Below are 21,377 nucleotides of genomic sequence, written 5' to 3' on the forward strand. Positions count from 1 at the left end.
TGGCATCACGAGCTTTCATGGGCACAGCCCACTTCTTCAGATGACCAGTGTTGGCTGTCTAGGACCAAAATAAAGAGGTGAGACGGGCCACCCCTCTTTTTGTCTCCCCTATTTATTTTGGTCCTAGACAGCCAACACTCTGGTCTTCTGAAGAAGTGGGCTGTGCCCATGAAAGCTTGTGATGCCATCTACATGTTTTGTTAGTCTATGAAGTGCTACCAGACTATTTGTTGTTTTTTCAACATTAAGCCAATAGGGACTGGGCTCTCGGAATGTGATGTGAGAATTACTCCAATGGCAGCCAAAATGAGTGCACATAATAAGCAGAATAGCATAAGGCAGCAGCCATGTCCAAGGATCTGGGGTCAAGAAAAGGAGATGGTAGTATGAAAGTGGTAAAGAGGGAGGCAGCAGGGAAAGGATTACATAATAGGCAGGGTGGGGCCAGTAGGGAGAGGAAAGAGAACGTAGGAGAGGATACAGTTCAGTGAGGATGGAATGGCATCCCACGTGGGGCTTAGACTCAGGAGTCAGATTTATGTATAATATACATGAAAATAGAAGAATGGTGACTTTAAGGTTCTTTGGGCTTCCTTGATACATGTGGCTCACAATGTCACTAGAATATTTTGATTCAGTTATAATCATATAATGCAGTGGACAAACCCTCTGGGCATGCAGGATCTCTCCTATTTGACTCAGACACTATACACTCTAATCTCAAGCTATGGCTGAAAACTGGCCCTTAAATTCACTTTTACACATCACTTTTGCCTACTTGTTTTCACAGGTCACTAGCCTCTATTGTCAGTTGATGATTCTAGCCTAGTTAATATTTAACAAATATGGCAAAAATACTGCCACCAGCTACCATATAAAGACCTATATAATTATCTAAACAGACTTCATTAATACATATCAGCTTTCACAGCATTCTAGTCCCTAGATTTTTAGTATGCAAATGATCTTACATCCACTGCAGGTCCATTGCCTCAGTGGGGCCCACTGTTGCATTTCCCAGTCACCCATCAAACAGTGATCAATCTGAGCCTATTTTGAAATAACATTTGAACATGAACAAAGCTCCTAAAATGGTTTCCTACTTCTCTATACCTAAAAAGAGGGTGTCACAAAACAAAGATGAACTATTAGACTCCTCCAATTCTGGGACCAGCCTGGCTCTTGGAATACATTAAAGTAGCATCAAAGCTTCCCATGGTTGCCAACAATCCCAGCAACTAAGTATAGGCAGGATATAGGAATGCTGCAGCCATGCTCCTTTTCCCTGCTCATGTCCGTAACACCAGGATGAAGGGTGGTGTAGAAGCAAGTATGATGTCTCTGTACCCCTGCTGTGGGGAGAATCCTCAGGAAGATGTATCCACGTCCAGTCAACATTAGTGATACCAAAATCTCAATTTTCATGTTTAAAAATTCCCTAGGTAACCTAGACAAATCAATGAGATGCTAATAGGCTAGAGCCTGGTTGGAATCTCTAGGCTCACAGTTCAAATCTTGTCTGGGTCGGTGGTAAATTAAAGCTCTAATAATCTTACTTTTGCTTGGTGGCCTGTGTGAAAGGGTCTGAACCCAACTCCAGATGGCCCAGTGCCTAAATCACAAAAACTGCCATCACCATGAGCACTAATTAACAAGCCTTGTCACACATGGACAGGTAATCAGAAATATCCTCTCACTGCTAGGCATGGTCCATCCACGTTGTAACACCTCACAACAAGAGGTCAGAAATGCTAAGAGCAAGCCATGATATCCATCTGGATACTGGATAACGTAAGAACAGAGGTTATTCTGGTAAGACATGAATGATCCCACTGACAAATTATCAAGAAATCTGCAGTTAATACAGGAAACACAATAGAAGAGAGCCACTGAAACTACCCTGAATTCCTCCTCAATCTCAGTCCAAAGTCTGGCAAAGGCCTATTTGGATTAAATGAGAAAGATTGGATTTCCTCTTATTAGTGAAGTATTTACTCTTAAAAAAACCCAGAGCTGTTGCACAACACAGTAAGAACACACCATTCATTGCAGCTCGCTCATGACAGAATTCCATAGGAGTCTGCAACTCATGAGTGTGTTATGCTGGGAAGTCTCTTTGACGTCTCGGTTCACAAACATCACATGTACCCCTTAAAATGCAGTTAAATCAATTAGTAGACAACTCAGTACAAACAACAGAGAATTGATTTTAAAAATAAAAATCCTAGAGGATTCAAGAATGCCCTATGTAGCACTGCTGGAATATCACCACACAATGCTTTATTGGGATCACAGTTCAGGGGCTTATGGCTGAAGGAGAAAAACAAAAAAATGCCTCTCCCCCTTATTTAATGCCAACTTCTTATAAGCTTCTTGAACCAAAGTCAATTAAAACCGAAAGTAGAAACAAAATAACTAAATGCTAGGATACTAGACTGAGAGAATTACTATCACAAGAACAACAAATAGTAACCACCTGATGCTGTCCAAGTCATGGGCAGTATTGCCTAGTGGCTGGAGCAAGAGTCCCGCCTACCAAGTAGTGTTGAATACAAACAGGGGTGTCCAAAAGTGAAACCAAGAGCAGGTAAAGGTTGGGGCTGGAGCAAGGCTAGAGAGCACAGATGTAGGGACAGTCCAAATGCAGCTGACTGATAAGGTACAGTAAACTTCCGATAATCTGGCACCTTTGGGACCCAGGGGGTGCCGGATTATCAGATATGACGGACTACCGGAAGGGGGGGCTATGAGGTTGCTGGGGTGGGGGGGTGCCACCCCAGACCCCTCATAGCCCCCCCCTTCTGATAGTCCGGCTCTGCCCGAGGCGTCCCTGATTCAGCCGCTGCTGAAACTGACCAGCAGCGGCTGAATCGGAGACGCCTGGGGCAGAGCAGCTGGAGTGCTGCCGGGTTGGTCGGGGTAACGCCGACCCTTGGCGTGGCGAGACCAACCAGGCAGCACCCCAGCTGCTCTTGGGGACGCCTGGGGCAGAGCAGCTGGGGTGCTGCTGGGTTGGTCCCGCAGCGCCGCTCCTTGGCGCTACTGGATCAACCCGGCAGCACCCAAGCTGCTCTGCCTCATGCGTCCCCAAGTCAGATGTTGCTGATACTGATCAGCAGCTGACTCCAGGAAGCCCGAAGCAGAGCTGCTCTGTCCCGGGCTTCCCTGAGTCAGCCGCTGGTCAATTTCAGCAGCGGCTGACTTGGGGACGCCTGGGGCAGAGCAGCTGGGGTGCTGCCGAGTTGATCCAGTAGCGCCGAGGAGTGGCGGTGCGGGACCAACCCAGCAGCAACCCAGCTGCTCTGCCCCAGGCGTCCCCAAGTCAGCCGCTACTGAAATTGACCAAGAGCTGACTCCAGGAAGCCTGAGGCAGAGCAGCTATGCCTCGAGCTTCCTGGAATCAGCCGCTGGTCAATTTCAGCAGCGACTGAATCAGGACGCCTGGGGTGCTGCCGGATTGGTCCCGCAGCCCCCAGGGGCAGCGCTAGGGGACCTACCTGGCAGCGCCCCAGCTGCTCTGCCTCCGGCTTCCCCGATTCAGCCGCTGGTCAGTTTTAGCAACGGCTGAATCGGGGAAGCTGGGGGCAGAGCAGCTCCAATGGTCCAGCTGCGGAGCACTTCCGGGTTCCTGATGGTGCCGGACCATCAGGAGTGCTGGACCGTCAGATGCCGGACCAATGGAGTTTTACTGTATATGTTGAGCAGCCGCTGAACTGCTGCTACTACTGAACCTAAGATCAACTTCAGTCAACCATGTGGCACTCTCAGACAGCTTCTGACAGGGCCATCTGTGCTCTCTAGATTGCCAGGAGATTGGTTCTGCACAGGCTAGGCCTCTGACATTATCCCCACCTTCATAGGAGCAACAGGATCAGGTTTTAGAGTGTATTTCTGATGGAAGGCAGCTCCCATGATCTTCTATCAGCTCCCATGATTGCTCTTCTGGTCCATAAACTTCCCAGTCCACTTGATAATAGCTTTTAGCCTGAATTTACTTAAAGGCCAGTATTTCCCAAATTTGGTACTTCTCTTGGCCTTGGATATCTACAAGAGATGGTGATGAATCACAGTGGTCAGGGAAGGGATTCTCCACATAATGTTTCAGACATGACACACAGAAAACTGAGTGGACCTTCAAGAATTCTGCAAACTGGAGACTAAATGCTAGTGGGTTAATTTACACTGTGATCTTAAATGCGCCTAGGCACTGATGGCCCAGTTTGGCTGAGGAAGATGTGGATATCCTACCAACAAGGTTGGTGGGGCTTGGCATTTGTTGGCTGGCATCATATTCGTAAGCATCCTTGGCAGCTTCCAAATGTTTGATAAGTTCTAGAAGATGGGCAACTAGATCTGCTGCAGCAGGAACTTTGACATCTGTAAGTGCAACTGACTGGAGGCAAGGATAGAAATCATAGTTTGTACAGTATTTTTTAAGTTGGGTAGATGCATGGGTGGAGCTGTACACAAACTATGCATATGGAAGAAAGACAACCCAGTAATGTTGATGACAATTGAGAAAGTGTTCAAGATCTTGGTTCATTTGTTCTGTCTGCCCACTGGTCCATGGGCGGTAGAATGAGGAAGTAAGCAGTTCCATTCTTAATAGCTTCAGGGGGTAGCCGAGTTAGTCTAGAAAAAACAACAACAAGTGGTCTGGTAGCACTTTATAGACTAACAAAATATGTAGATGGAATCATGAGCTTTCGTGGGCACAGCTGGTCATCTGAAGAAGTGGGCTGTGCCCATGAAAGCTCATGATATCATCCACATGTTTTATTAGTCTATAAAGTGTTACCAGACCATTTGTTGTTTCAATCTTAAAAGTTTGCAGAGTTTGTGCCAAAATCAGGATGTGAACCCATGAAGCTGGAACGTGATCTAGGAAAATACAGGTCTTTTCCTGGAAGGTGAGGAGGGAGTGTGACGGGGCAGACAAGCCCTGCACTGAAGGGCAGAGAGTAGCCCTGGCCCAGCTGGCTGAGAAAGCCCCGCCTATCCACCTGTGCTGGGCATGCTCCCAGCAGAGCCATAGTATAAAAGCGGAGAGAGCCCTGCAGTTAAGAAGGGAGCTGGGGGAAGTAGGTCAGGCCACATACCTGACACGTGTTTCTGCAGCAGCTGATGCCGCAACCGCAGCAGCAGCCACCGGCCCAGCAGTCACAGCCACAGCCACAGCCCGCAGCTGACCCCGGAGCAATGCCAGCAGCCATCACCACCTGGGAGGGAGGAGCATCCACAAAGCAAGCCCCTGGTAAGGACTGGTCCTGGAGGCCAGCAGACTACATGGGGACCAGGGCGTGGTAGGAAGCAGCCCAGGGCAAAGGACTGACAGAGCGGCTCGGTGTGTAGCGGCTGGATTCCCGGCCGAGCGGGCAGGAGCCATAGGCCCTGCCTAAAGGGCCCTGGGCTGGGACCCGGTGGAGAGGGAGGGTCCAGGTCCCTCCCACCGCCCCTTTCCCCTACCCTGGACAAACGACTCCCTGGCCAGGAGAGGCTTTTTTGTGACTAGGCCTCAAGGGCCATATATATCTTGATAGAGGGACATATAATTTGGGGTTGCACAGCAAGGGTGGTATATACCCTGATAGAAGGTCATAGAGAACGGACAGAGGGGCTGACGCGTGGGGACATTATCTGGCAAGGCAGCCCCAATGCCGAGGGAGAACACACCCCTCGACAGGGAGCAAGTGGAAATAAAATATGCCATCTCAATAAGGAAATCAACAGTAATGAGGATACCCATGCAACTTTGGGAATAAGGTAGTTTTACAATGAAATCTAAGGATACCAGTGACCAGGGTCAAAAAATGATAGGCAAAGACTATTGATGTGTGGTTTGGCATGTAGGCATTGTCTTCAATAGGAGAGATGATGTGAACTAACGTATCTCTTAATGTCAGTAATCAGCCTTAGCTAATATAAATTATCTAACACTAGGTCTTGAGTTTTGAAGTGGCTTGAAGTGACCAGCAGCCAGTGCATCATGTCACTTCTTTAACATCCTGAGATTGAGCTGGCCCTCTGGGATGTAAAGATGCCTTCTACAATTAAGCAGACCAATCCTTCAAATGAAATATTGAGCTTGGCAGATTAGTGGATAATTTAGGGTTTGACAAATGTTAGTAGTTTGGTGGTCTTGGGGAAGCAGGTCCCTGTTTGTTGTTGCTTGAATAAGATGTGATGGACATAAAATAGGCAAGGGAGCTTCTCCGAGCTTATCTGGTTTGGGCACAATCTGTTCAGACTGTGGTGTACATGCTACTTGCGGGTTTTGTAGTGGTGGTGGTGGTGGGGGGGGGGGGGGAAACAACAAGAATATCATTCAGTATTATCCAAATAAATAGCCATGAATCAATTCAGTATGTCCCAGAAGAGATAACTGGTAAAATACTGGAACATTGCCATAGCATTACATAGCGCAGAAGGCAAAGAAAAATATTCAAAATGCAGGCATCGGTGAAGAATGCAGTCTTTAATTCATTGTCTGTCCTGATTTGGACAAGGTTGTAGGCCCTACCAAAATCCAACTTGGCAAATGTTTTGGCCAACTGGAGCTTCTCAAAAAATTCCTTATTAAGTGGCACAGGGTAATGGTTTTGGACTGTCAGTTTGTTCAGAGCTCAAAAGTCAACACATAGGAGTAAGAAGCCATCATTAGGTTGCCAGATGGATGGAAATCATAGTTTTAATCTCAGCATTGTCACTGGACTAACTACCAGTTGGACTTCAGACAATGGAAATATTAAAGATGCTACAAGCATCCAATAAGGGAACCATCAGCTATTTCTTCTTTTATTAAATGTGGGAAATATTATGTGCTCCCAGCAGCAAGATAGGCATAAACTCAGTGGCTTTCACTGTAATACAAAACTATCAACATTTCCTCTCCATTTATTCATTAAAATATATTTTCCTTCCACTCCTGGCCCTGATGGATCAGCCCATCTTATGACAACTAAGCTTCTGCTTATCTGATAATGAAATCACTTCCAAAGCAGTTTAAACATCTAGGCTGAGACTGCATGGCTAAAAATAATATTGATAAACTACTTTTAATTAATAAGATGATCACACATGACAGAGGAGAAAAATGTAGCTATGGATTTATTTGTGTATGTGTGTGTGTCTTTAAGCTTGTTATAACCTCTCAATACCAGGTGCTACTTATGATACATGACGTTTGATTTTTAGGATATCATTTATCTATACCAGTGGTCTCCAACCTGTTTACACCAAAGATCACTTTTTAAATGACAGAACAAGACAAGATCTACCGCCCCGCCCCTTCCTTGAAGCCCTGCCCCTTCCTTGAAGCCCCGCCCTCTCTATTCTCCTCCTCTCCATCACTTGCTATCCCCAAGCCTTATACTGCTGCTGCTTTTTTCGCAATTCTTCTGTAGGAAGAAGTTTTTCCAACATTTGGCCTGTCTAGACTTGACCAAATATCAGAAAAACCCCTTCTTTTGGAAGCCCCCTTATTCCTCGTGGAAAGAGGAATATAGGGGTGACCAAAAGATCATGTTTGCTCTTCCACTAAAAGAAGTGGAAGAAAAAATGCATCCCTGGATGCAGAAGAGTTTTTCTGGGATATCTCCAGAATCCTGAAAGACTCCTGCAGTCTAGCCGTACCCTCGCTGGGTTGAGACAGGATGTGTAGGCTCTGGGGTGGGAATGAGGGATTTGGGTGTGGGAAGGGGTGAGAGGTGCAAGCTCTGGGAGGAAATCTGGATGCAGGAGGAGGTGGATGAGGGAACGCTGGCTCGGGGAGGGGGCTCCAGGCCGGGCAGTGTTGGGGTCAGATGTAGGGTTAGGGTACTAAGTAAGCCACAGAATTCTGGATGTGAGGGTTCAGGAATTTGGGTTAGGGTATGTGAGGGACTCAGGGCAGAGGGTTCCAGTGTATGATAGGCTCAGATGTAGGGTCTGGGGAAGGGGGAATGCAGGAGTGTCATGATGCTGTTGCCAGATGGGGGCTTGGCCCCAATTGGGGGTTTGTTGGCCAGGCTTCATTTTCAAATAAAATACTATGTCAAACACAAAAAGTTTCTGCATTGTCTTTATTTCTGAGAAGGGCGGGGAACCTGTTTTGAGTCAGGGGTCACTGACCCACAGAAAAGAGAGTTGGGGCCACACAAGTGAGATGCAAAAAAACCCTCCTCCAACTCCCCCCCGCCCCGAGCTTCACTAATGTGGCCCCAATTGTGTTGGTGGGAGCAGGGGACATAGTACTGGGGAAGGGTGCTAGTGGGGACAGAGTTCTGTGGCTGGGGATGGGAAGAGGGGACAGGGTGCCAGTGAGGACAGGTTTCTGCGGCTGTGGACAGGGGAGAGGGAACAGGGTGCCTGGAAGGCAAGGGACAGGGTGCCAGTGGGGACAGGTTTCTGAGGCTGGGGAGTGGGGAGAGGGAACAGGGGAGTGGGGAATGCAGGGCACTGGGGGCAGAGAGTCCCTTGCACCCGCCCCCCCCCCCCAGAGGAAAGCTGGCACGTGCCTCCTCTGGGGCCGGTGCATGCCTCCCGTGACAAAGCCAAACCCCCACATGCACCTGCCCCAGGGCCAAACCCCCCTCCTGCGGTGCAGCCAAACCCTTGCGCTCGACTCACCCCTCCTGCGGCTCAGGGAAGCCGCCACACTCCTCCTCCGAGGCCGATACCCCCTCCCACAGCGCACCCAGCATGCCACAGGGCTGTGGGAGGGGAGCAGCCAGCACACTTCTGGAACCCCCAGAAGTGGCGCGAAGCTGCAGGCAGGACTCCCATCCACCCCCCAGGAAGCTGGCACTACACTGGAGGTAGGTAGTGGGGCTTCTCGGGGGTGGGGGTACCCGAACGCCTCACGATCGACTCATCAAGGCCTTGCAATTGACCAGTCGATGCAATTGACCGGTTGGTGACCACGGATCTATACTTCTAAGGAGAGATAGGTTAATTCAGTTTTGGTCATGTTACTCCAGAAAATCGTAGTAAGTTAAACTTGCCACTTGCCGGGTGCCATCTGCTAAAATGAGGTAGATTAGAAGAGACATTGAAGCAAGGAGAAGAGGGGTAACCATGTTAGTCTCTATCTGCAAAAACAAGGAGGATTCCTGTGGCACCTTAAAGACTAGCAGATTTATTTGGGCATATGTTTTTGTTTGCAAAGACCCACTTTGTCAGATGTTCTGAATGAGCTAACAATGATACATAGGGTACATCTAGACTACATGCCTCTGTCGACAGAGGCATGTAGATTAGGCTACTGGACATAGTAAAATGAAGCGGCGATTTAAATAATCGGCGCTTCATTTAAATTTACATGGCTGCCGCGCTGAGCCGACAAACAGCTGATCAGCTGTTTGTCGGCTCAGTGCGGCAGCCATGTAAATTTAAATGATGCGGCGATTATTTAAATTGCCACTTCATTTTACTATGTCCGGTAGCCTAATCTACATGCCTCTGGCAACAGAGGCATGTAGTCTAGACGTACCCCTAGTTTTGAGCAAGATGGAACTGCTTTGCTAACATGAACACTTTTGGGTGGTGCTGGATTACATATCACTTTGTATTAAGTGCAGCATAATGAAATGCTATCCTTATTGTATGAGGAAAGGTCAGCAGAACTGTACTTAGCCTGCTCTGAATGAGGAGTTCTCTCTAAACTGAACCTCATTCACTCAGTAGGGGTTAAGGATGCCAAATCTCAGGCCATGTCTACATTAACTGGAAGACTGCTGCTGCTGTGATAGATGTTCTGGAGTTTAATTTAGTGAGTCTAGTTAAGACTTGCTAAATTGAACTTAGAGGATGTCCACACTGGTGTCCGGTACTTCTGCTTTTGTGAGGAGTAAGGAAAGTTGACAGAAGAGTTTGCTCCCATTCGCCTCCCACTGTAGGGAGCCGCACCAAGCTCAGTTAAGGTAAGCTGACTCCAGCTGCCTATTCTACATAGCTGAAGTTGTGTACCCTAAGCCAAGCTGCTGGGTCTAGTGTAGACTTGGACCCAGTGAAGAAGAGAGAGGATGGGTGCAGGTTTGCTGCCAAAGGGTGTGGGCTCTCCTAAGGAGCTTGGGACAACATTTGACTCTCCTTTGAACTGTTCAAAGACAGAGCTAATTAGACTCCACTGAGAGTCCTTGTTTTGTTCAGGGATCACTAAAGCTGAAGTCACTAATAAAAAGCTGCTGAGTCTTACACCTGGTGTGATGCACTGTAGCACTGAAAGACACCGCACTTTCTTCACTAGCAGTGAGGGTCCCCATTACCCTCTGAAATCACTGAGAGCTGGACTCAGCGATGGAAACTAGACCATGATGTTGTGGCAGAGAGACAGAGGTGGCAATAGGATATTGGCGGCAGAGTGAATGACTGCAACAGCAGAGTGAATGGCAATGACAGTGAGCCAGCTGCCGCAGCAGCACAACAGCTGAGGTAATGCTTAACGATACCACCCCCCCCCCCCCAACTCACTATCTATGGGTGATGAACTCAGATGAATGTAGTTCTGAACAGCAGGTCTTCACTGATCAACGACAGGAACTGTGGGCGTGGTGCAGTGAAGGGAGAGGGAGTAATGTGTTAAACTGAGGCAAAGGTTACCACCCAATATGCTCTGGGGTTGGTGTTTGCTCATGGTAATTTGCTTCAAAAGTGTGATTGTGGTCCCTTCCCCCCCAAACTAACGCTGAGTTCCTTTCCCCCATTTATTACAACTTTTCTGAACTCGCTTCTTGTGAGAGTGGAAGTATTGCCTCTCAGAGACACCCAAAGGTGGGTTTTAATTTTCCCAGATTACTAAGTGGGGGCTTAAGTCACTTCTGCTTTGTATTGCTAAGAGAAATCTCTAGATGTTGAACCTGGCCCTTGTTGCCGCTGACTCCACCTAGTAGAAGGGTTACATATGTTTACATCCAAAGTGTATATCTGTCCATACATATTTTCAAGACTAACCCTATTAGAAAAGAACTTTGCATTGCTCCACACACAGAGCTTTCATGTGAAGTCAGTGACAATTCTGTGTAGAGAAAGCTGTGAGATCTGCCCCCACAATATATACATGGAACACCAATGTTGTGCTGTTGGCAGTGACAACATAGCTGTTACCCTGGGCTGTGGTGCCATCGGGAGGTGGGATGGGGGGCCAGGGTTTGAAGGGAGAGTGCGTGGGGCTAACTAGACAGCAGTGCTGATGATGCAGAGGCAGCCACAATGTACAGTGATATGTTGGTTGCCCTTGTGTTAATTCCTGGCTGCGTGGAGGAGGCCTGAGGCTCAGAGGGCAGAAAGGAAAATACAAATAAAAATATGAGCTGCAAATATTTCATAAGTTGAGGCATTATCTGAAGATATCTGTCAGGTTGTGTGTTGTCAGGTAAAGTGAAATGCAATGCCCTGATTCTGCAAGTGGAGCTGCTTTTGGTGGCAGCATAGAGCTCCACCTGGGGAGCAACTGCAGAATATATCCTTTCCTACAGAGGGGTCTTGGAGGTACCTCCTTGTGGAGTTGTAGAAACTAAGGTTGAGGATGGAAAGAATCATCTTAATCAGGTATTGCTCTTCCTTACTCCTCATTTGTCTTCCCTGAAATCTCCAAGTTTCTGGCTGGCTAGTGGGATGCCACAGTGTCTTTTCTGGTAGTAGTCTACTTGCTGTGGAGTTAAACTACATCACCCGAGGAAAGACTTTGATGGTAGCAAGAACCCCCGGACCTGAAATTATTTCTAATTGGTTTGGGGCTGAGCTCACAGAGCCAGGATTGGACTTTGCAAAGCATTGCACCCAACTAAGAAGGCAATCTGGCAGCAACTACAGCTAAATGTGAGACAAACACTGCAAAATATTTTGTGGTTTGACAAACCCATACAACAAAATAAGCTTTGGCCTTTTTCTCCAGTGCTGTGAATCTCTCTTCTCACTCCTTTATATTTATCAAACAAGTGTGAGAAGCCACAGGTCCTGCACCCAGGGCCATTGGCTGCTGCCACATCCACAATTCCACCTGTCAGCTCTGCCGGAGACTGGCAAATTGGGAGCCCTACAGCTGTACATTCCACTGAAAGTACCACCCACAAAGGCCTGTTTGGAGGAGCTCTGGAGGCTCTAATTGGACCAAGTCCCCTATATGAGCCAGAAAGGGACCCAAGAAGTGGTCTGCACAACAAGGTGGATCCTGGCTTGCTGTTGCTACTCCCAGCCTAGTCCCTGGTTTGTGGATTCATCATGGCCTTTTTCCTGGTTCTTGCCCTTGTTCTCTGACTGACCCTTGGCATGACTCTCTGACTCTAATACCTGCTCCGGCCTCTTGCATGGTTCTTGTACACAGTGAGCACAAAGGTGACCTAAAACTACCCCTCCATCTCTGTCTTAAGTGCCTAAATGGTGTAATTGCAAATCAGGCCAAAATAATATTGATTGCATGATGATAGGCATAAAGGTGAAAATTTAATAATACGATCCGTTTTCCTGATCTCATAATATTTTAAACAAGAACATTTCTTTTGTTTAAAGTGACACTAACAGGTTAAAAAGTATATGGGTCAGATTTCAGGCAGCATAAATTGGTACTGATCCATAGAAACCAAAGTACTGTCACACCAATTTATACCAGCTATTAAATGCAAAGAAATAATTTACACCCTTGTAACCAATAATATTGCAGTATCTAAACAATAGACTAATCTATGATGTTTGCCTTGGCTATCTTTTACATCATACTCCTAGCACTCCAAATGAGATTTTTATACTAGTCTTGAAATCAAAATGCTAAGTACCATATTCTGCCCTGTGTTATGCTACTATAAAACCAATTACTCCAATGAAGTCACACTGCAGCAGTAAGTCAACCTAAGTTATTCAGCTCCAGCTACGTGAATAACATACCTGGAGCTGATAAAGCTTAGTCACCTTACTGCTGCTGTGTCTAAACTGTGTTGGTTCAACAGAGGATGCTCTCTTGTTGATTTACCTTAGGCCAGGTTTACACTGGAGGAGAAAATCAATAAACGATACTAAGGGTGTAAAGAGGTGGGTAACTGAGAAATTGTGTAGTCGACACAATTTGTATCGACTACACAATGAGTTGATAAGGGAAGGTGTTACCCCCGCTGTAGCTATACAGCTTAAATGAAATAATGTAGCCTGGCTCCTACTACATTTAAACTACAGAGATGAAGCAGGGGTATCTCCTGGACCTGGCATGAGCAAGGATTGAGCTGGGTTTGCTCAGTCCAGGAGCTGGGACAAAGCAGCCCCTGTTTGCGGGGGTCCCAGCAGGGAGTTGGGCCCCCCCGCAGACTGGGGCTGCTGCTTGTGCAGCCTCTCTTCCCCCCTCCTCCCACAATGATGCCTCTGAGAGGTTGCAGTGAGGGGGCAGGAAAGCAGCACTGCAGAGACAGTGTTGGGGGGAACTGGCTTTTAAGCCGGCACCCCCCAACACCAACTCCTGCTTCCTCCCTCCCTTGCTGCCTCTGATAAAGAGGCAGCAAGGGGGGGAAACGCCAATAGTTGACTTAAGTACTCGATAAGCCTAAGCTTATCAGGTAGTCAACTAATTGACTACTTTTTTACATTCCTACAAAATACACAACTCTATTTACGTGATTTGCATAGCTGGAATCGACATGTCCTGCATCAATTTTCTGGGGTGGCCCCATAGTGGGAGGTCGACAGGAGAAATTCTCCTGTTGACTAACCTTACTCCTCACAACAAGGGGGGGGGGGTACCATGGTAAATGGGGGCACCTTCAGCATTTGATTTACGGGGCTTTACTAGATCTGCTAAATCAAACCCAGGAAGAGCTATTGCTCAAGCGTTGCTCCTCCGGTAAGTGGAGACATGGGTAGAATACAGAGGCGGATTTGGGGCAGGGTGAGTGGGGTGGCTGCCCCGGGCCCCGCGCTTGCAGAAGCCCTGCGCATGCGCCATGTCAAAGGCGGGGAGGGGCTGCGAAATTGTGCTGCCCAGGGCCCCGCAGCACTCTCATCCGCCCCTGGTAGAATACCAGGGTAGAATACTAGGGTTGACTGGAGAACGATCTGTAGTCGATTTGGTGGGTCTTCAATAGACCTGCTAAATCAACGCCCCCCCACCATGCATTGACCCAGCTGTAAACGTAGCCTGAGTTACTCTCACTATATATTAGCATAACTTGCAGCAGAATCTGTCCCCAAGTGAAAAAATATTGATCCTATATTTCTTTTGCTTTTCTTTTCTCTCACTTTCTGGCATTTTAAAGACTATATCTACAAACACACAGAGATGAGCAGAGTAATATTTTGTATATGATTCTACTATAAACACCTTATGTCCATCATATACATCAACCGTATAAAGCACTACAGAGGAAACCTGCCAGTAGAGATAGCACACATCTCTGGAGTCTGCTAATGTATCAGATGCCACAATTGAGTTTTGCATCAGAAAGAACCCCTTGATGCCTTCATATTATGTTATAGCTCACACTTACCTGGGTAGTATCCCCTTCTCTGTGTATGCAAATATTTCTTTATATATGATGTACACATATGTATTATATATACACATATATGTACACACAAATACAAGCATATGTACCATATATTCACAGCACAATTCCTTGTTTACAAAGTAGTTATGAAAAAGTAATAAAGATCATCTTCTTTTCACAAGATCTTGTATTGCACAGTAGCTTCTAACATTCGGCTATCATCTCCATCACCATATATCACCTTCTTACAACACCTCCAACAAATCTGAGCTACCAAGGAAGTTGTTACACTTGATATAATAAAAGGTGCGATATGGGTATATATGCAGTTGTGTATATATGTTATTATTAACCATGCATAGAAATCAATATGAATACAATATAAATGATGCTATAATCATGCTGTTCTAGTACAATTTGCAGGGGAAACCATAACAAATATTGTAGTGTGAAAATAGCAAAACCATAATCTGCCTTTAATGCTAAACCAAAATTGGTCTATTGATGTGGTGATTTTTATCCAGAATGCACATTATAGAATTCTGTTCCACTTGCACAACCCCCTTTTTTAAGTGCTACAGTGTAGGTGAGCTACTTAGAAGAAAAGCACAAAAATGCTATCTGCAAAAATGTTTTTAAAAGAAATGAAAAGTTTAAGCACCAACACCCCACAACTAAAAGTAAAACGCTGAGGAAAGAAAACAAAATAAGGAACTTACCACACTGCGAGTGAACTTTTCTAGAGAAGTTCTACGACCTTGCTCATTCTCTGGCTTTAAGGGGAAAAAAAGTGGGGAGAAAAAATACAGAAAAAAAATCTTCAGCTTAAATGCAGTTTTTTGAAACAGCAGTAAAAGATAAAGAAGCAAAAAAACCCAAAAACAAAAACCCAAAATAGCAGCAACTGCTGTTTGTTGCTACGGCAAACATAAAACCCTTAAAGAATGAGAGCCACCAGCTACCTTAATTGTTGGAGAATGTCACCTTTCTTCTCCTCTGTTATAAATGTGGCTCTGATTTAAAGCTATAAAACAGGGTTTGTGTGGCATTGTGTCCCATAGCCATTGTTATTGATCTCTTGTTGAACTTTCCTTCTGTAGCTGTTTGTGCAGAGACCTCGGATTCTGGTTAACATCTGCCAAACAGCTGATTGGAGGCTCCTATTCAGATTTTAGAAAGAAGAAGGAACCACATCAACTTTACAATTTTGGAGGTAGCAAATATAATACTGGAGAAAACAGTGTTGGAAACAGAGCCTGAACTCCTCTGTTTACTGGGAAGGAAGAAGCAGATTTTCACCACACTGCAGCACTCAATATGCCTCACCCCTTCTCAGGAAAGGCTACCTCCAGCAAATGCATACTGCTGGGGAAAGATGAGGCCATATTTTTGGCTCTGGTTTTGGTTAATACAGAGCATAGGGGTATTCACATGCTAGAAGTCATAAAACTTCATTGCAATAAGACTGAAACACATACACCATTGGCTTATTAATATTTCCATGAGGAACATGGCTCACCTCAACACTGAACAATGTTTCATTTGGTACAAGACAGATTCTTTCCTCATTAGAGGTCAAAAGAAATTGAGTTATCGTCATGTTTATCTGTATGTTGAATCGAAAAGACCTAATAGGGGGAAAAAACCCACCACCAGTATACCACACCACCAACCTTTCCACTAATTGGCTGCATTTAGACATCAGTAAAGAGAGGTAGAGAACACACCATGTCGCTACATTTACACAGATCTGTCCAATCCAGCAGAACAGCTGCAGATAAAGTATTCAGGAATTTGAGAATCAGCTCTTAAAGAGACTTGAGGAGTACAGTGAGATACAGGGCACCCATCCCACACTTGACCATTTTCAAAAAACCTAATTGAAAGGGTCTGCAGAACGCTCTCAGTACTGATACATTCTCTGAGGAACAAGCTATTCAGAAGGAATGCCTATTCCATGTAGTGCATGATTAAATTGGTCCAAGCATAAATGGGTACTCTCCATTTTACAGCTGTATGGTCCCATCTCCAAGATTTCTTATAGATAGATTTGACTGTGTACAGAATAAAGTGGAAATACTCACACCACAAGTGACAGACTGAGGATATCTCTGTATCAAACTGTGAAACCTAGTTTGTTTCAGCAGCTCTGTTTTGTACTGTAACCTTCTTGGAATGTGACCTTCATGTTGAGTTGCAACCTCCAGGGTCGATTAGAGCATCCATTTTGGGGCAGGGACTTGGAGCTAGTGGAAAATTCTAAAAAGCTGAGACTGAGGAAACAAGGGCCATCAATACTGGATAACTCTTCCCTAACAGAACAATAGATTTTTCTACCAGGACAGTCATTGACTTTGAAGATGATGGGCACATAGCTGAAAGAGAAGTGCTTCTTTAAGCAAGAGGGCAGACTACTGCTACTTGCAAGTAAGAAAACAAGAAGGGCTGCCTAGGCACATCCTGGACTCACAAGAAGTGGGAGAGGGGAGATCAGGTTTGGGAATGTTCAAGACCTATAATTCCCTAGTGTGCTTTGTTTAAGAGCAAAGTGCATGGCTAAGAAATTCCTTTATTAAGCCTGCTTTCCTGGCTCATCTGTTGCTGAATGAGTTAACTGAAAAAATGAGATTCCACAGCCAGGTGGCTCCTGGGGGAACATGTCTAAGCAATTTGGACATATTCCATGGCCCAAGAATAGCATCAGACACAGGGGATCCATCTGAGAGATCCATGGTCAGGAACAATGATGAGTCATTACCCATATGCAGGAGTCTTAGAAGCATATGGGTTCTAGCAGGGGGATCCACTAACTACTGGCTGGTATACATCAGCTCTACAAATTATGGAGAGAACAGGAGAAGATGGCCTATACTTTGTTATTGAAAACCGTAGAAATTGTGTGACTGTAGAGAGAAAGCTTTGAGACAGAATCCTGGAAAGAAACTTATCTGAATGTGGTAAACCAGGAAAAAGATTATATTGGAAGGATACAACTTACACTGTTGAAGAGGGAAGAAGAGAGGACCATGCATATGAGCTTAAACCCTTAAGAGAAACAGATACAAGTGAAGTACTTCTTTAGAGTTTTCTGCCTGTGATTAGCTCACAGCTGTGACTTCAGCTGAATATCAACCCAAAGGGACACAGCAGGAGTACAGAAACAACAAACAGAAGATACAAAGAATCCAAAAGGAAGACAGGTGAATTGACGAAGGCACCTGTAATTGGCTATGTGCCAAGTCGTTAGCAGACTATACAGCTACTTGATTACATCTACCACCAAAGAGCAGCACTTTAATGATCAATAAAACAATGTTTAAAAAACTGTATTCATTTACTGTGATTTTTAATGATAAGTAGTGAATTTCTGTAGTGTGGGAAGAGGAACTGTGAAACTCTGCGCTTTCAATATTGGTGTTTACCTTTGTAGACTACATTGATATTCATACTCCAGCATCATGTATAAAACAATGTTAAATTGAGGGGTTAGGTCAAATATGTTAAAATGGCCGGTGTAATTCCAAACTGGACCACCGGGGGAGCTGTTCATTATGGCTTCCATGTGGTACACCAGCTGCACTGCTTTGCACTGTATAAAAGCTGACATATTAAGTAAATAAAGGAATAATAGGCAAGGGATGGTGCAGACAACTGGACTTTTCCCTCTGATTTTTGTAAACTGTTGGACATTCAGAGAAACCTACCCTGCCCAAAGAAGTCCAGGATAAATCAAGATTGGGAAGAGTCCCGCACAGAAAGACGACCTCTGCTTGGAGTAGTTAAGGAGAAGTTGTTGTAAGTGATGGTATTAGTCTCATTGCATTAAATTTCTGCTTTCCAAGTGAATGCTTTACGTCTGTGAATTACAGCCCTTCTACCTAACCAAAGTGCAACACCTTCCACGATGCCTGCTTAGTGCCCGTTGTGACAGTGATCTTTCTGAGTTGGATTTCTTTTGAACCTGTCATAATTTGGTCACTGTATCATAGCCACTAACTTTGGGGGACTGAACCAGGACATTCAGACCTGAAAGCAGAAATATTTATTACTGGAGCTAAAGGACCAGACTCGATAGCTAAGGCCTATAACTGATCTATAGTGTGTGTGGATTGGACTTGGTGCAAGGAACATACTTCATAAGCACACCACAGTGTGGGAGTGGAGGGGAAGGTGGAAGATACAACAAGCCTTTAGACTCACTCGTGTGTGGTCTGCATAAGAGCAAGTCACAGCTGCAATGGGGAACGACGGAAATGCTTCCTTCTAAGCACTTGTAGGTGGGCATGTCCCCCTAAGGAGACACATAGAACAGGTAGGGAGGAAGTGAGGCATGGAGCTGCCCTTTGACACAGATTGGGCCAAGTGCACAAGCAAGAAGCAATCCAGAGGACAATACAGACTGTGCAGTTTCTTTGCATGTTAGAAGCACAGTCCTTTCCTGAGAGTGGTGTAGCTAGGAGTGGAAAAGTGGGTGAGCCCTGACTTTTGGGTAGATGAGCAGTGACAAAGTGCTAGCTCAGCTTCTCCCCTGACAACACACCCTCTTCTTAGCCCTGATGCCTTTAGACACTGGGCATCACCTGGTGAGCTAAGCACGTGCATGGAGCTGCTCGGAAAATGGCAAAGCAGAGCTGTTGGAGCGTAGCTTTCTGAAGGGCAGGTGCATAGCTCGGTCTTGGATCTCAGGTGCCTGACTGCCACTGTGGCATCATTACACCCATACTCAGAGCTGGATGGGCCCGGACCTAATTGAGTGGGGTGGGGCCCAACCGTGATTGTGCCCCCTACTTCTTGACCTCTCATTGAGGTGTTGAAGCTTTGCCTTATCCCCAGCAATGCTCAGTGCCTTAAAGGCAAATGTTTTACAATGAAATGTCACATTTAGGCCAGTGGTTATTAAACTCTTTCCACAAAACTTATTCTCCCACATGACCTCTCTGAGGGTATGTCTACACTACCCCGCTAGTTCGAACTAGCGGGGTAATGTATGCATACCGAACGTGCAAATGAAGCCCGAGATTTGAATTTCCCGGGCTTCATTTGCATAAGCCGGCCGGCGCCATTTTTAAATGCCGGCTTGTTCGAACCCCGTGCCGCGCGGCTACACGCGGCACGGGCTAGATAGTTCGAACTAGCAAGGTTCGAGGACGAGGCGTGGAACGAGGAGTACAGATAGTTCGGAATGGCTTGCTAGTTCGAACTATCTAGCCCGTGCCGCGTGTAGCCGCGCGGCACGGGGTTCGAACAAGCCGGCATTTAAAAATGGCACCGGCCGGCTTATGCAAATGAAGCCCGGGAAATTCAAATCCCGGGCTTCATTTGCACGTTCGGTATGCATACATTACCCTGCTACTTCGAACTAGCGGGGTAGTGTAGACATACCCTGAGATATGTTCTGACCCTATCTATGGAAACAAAAAAAGGTCTGTAACAATTCACAAGCCTCACAGTGTCTTGTCCCAGTTATGATTCTTATAGCAAACATAGGAATAGTTTAACATCTATATTTGGGGGAACGTGGTCCCAAACCAGCAGCTGCTGCTCTTTGGTCACCCAGCTCAAAAGGCCGCTGGGTGGCATCGCAGAACAGAGAACTGGGAGGCTCAAGAGCGGTGGCTTCTGGCTGAGGAGTTCATGTCGTTTATGACACGAGAGGGCTGTTTTTAATCCTTTTCCTGTCCTGCCCTGCAATACCCATTCCTACCTGCTGCCAGGCCGTTTCTTGAATTTTTACCCCACACCCACTCTTATGGCAGTGAGACCTGTGGGATCTCAGATCTAGAGCAGGGCTCTGCTCTGAAGGCAGCATTGCCACTAGTAGCATTATAGAAGTAAGGAACATAATGGGGGCAGGCGGAACATGAGGGCATCCTACTCCCTTTGTAGAATGATGCATGGAGGCTTAGAAGTTTCTAATCCTTTGGGGTAGGGAAGGGGAGATTAAGAGGTTGCTCATTCCTTGTAGGGGTGAATGAGGACTCTGATCTCTGCCTGGATGAGTTGGGAGGGTCCCATTCCATTGCATAGGGAAGCAGGATGTTTGTGGGTGCTGGTGGACAGACATTTGCTGAAAGCAGCATGTCCAGCCACTGCTGGGACAATTTTATAATTTAGATGTGGGAGTGGGACCCCACAGGGGCCATGGGACTCACTGACATAACAGCAGGAGTTTGATCAAAATTAAAGAAACCATGCAGGAGTTGGTGGGAGTGAAAGTGGGTATTTCAGGGCGGGATTGAAAAAATAATCCTTCTGCATTGTGAACCCCATGAATGCCCATAACCAGCAACCCAGTGCTTTGCTGCTGCCATCCACAACTAGAAGATCTGGAAACAGGTGTTTTAGAAAGGCGAGACTCTGGAGCTCCTTTGGGTAGCAAAGGTTCAATTCTCTGGCAAATTCTGCAACTGCAGAATTGGGGGAATCTCTGGAACATTATTCCAGGCTAATGTCATTTCCCTTTCTTAGGGAAACTGGAGTGGGTGGTGTAAATGAACCACACAGATTTGGTTTGGGGCACTAACTTTTTGTATCAGCTGACAAGCTACAGATTATATACAGTTTGTTCTCTTCTAATACTGAAAGGGTTCACTGGGCACTACTATCTGAAAAGTTAGCCATACTAAGGTCTCAAATGAAATCTGCCTTGCAAACACTCCCAACATGAACAATACCCTGCAGGAGATGCAACAGCCCAGAGTTTAAATGTACAGTAACTGTCTAAGGTAGCTACAGAACACCAGTCACCCTAGTCTCTAGTTGTTGAGCAAAGCACTGCATTTTTTTAATTAAAATAAAAAGCAATGACACTTGGCTGCATGCCAAGCAGCTGATGTGCACAGTTTCAGCAGGAGTGCATGCTTGTGCTGGCTGTATTGCTCTCCAGCATTTCCTGCCTGCTTGTCTACAAAATGTGTGACTGGCTACGTGTTA

At 46.0% G+C, this 21,377-nt stretch overlaps 1 protein-coding gene across 2 annotated transcripts in view; it reads right to left on the minus strand.

The window, feature by feature from the left end:
* Window positions 1-21,377, minus strand: part of RGS6 (regulator of G protein signaling 6) — a 472,365-nt gene that overhangs the window by 17,859 nt on the left and 433,129 nt on the right. The window contains exon 17 of one of the 2 annotated variants that reach the window (XM_075927284.2): window positions 15,164-15,217. The exons of the other annotated variant lie outside the window; for it this stretch is intronic. Within the exon in view, the coding sequence (XP_075783399.1) occupies window positions 15,164-15,217 (54 nt within the window). The remainder of the gene's footprint in view (window positions 1-15,163; window positions 15,218-21,377) is intronic. 2 annotated transcript variants of the gene reach the window in all.

This window comes from Pelodiscus sinensis, chromosome 5 (assembly GCF_052426305.1).
Source record: "Pelodiscus sinensis isolate ZL-2025 chromosome 5, ASM5242630v1, whole genome shotgun sequence".
Taxonomy (NCBI): Eukaryota; Metazoa; Chordata; order Testudines; family Trionychidae; genus Pelodiscus; species Pelodiscus sinensis.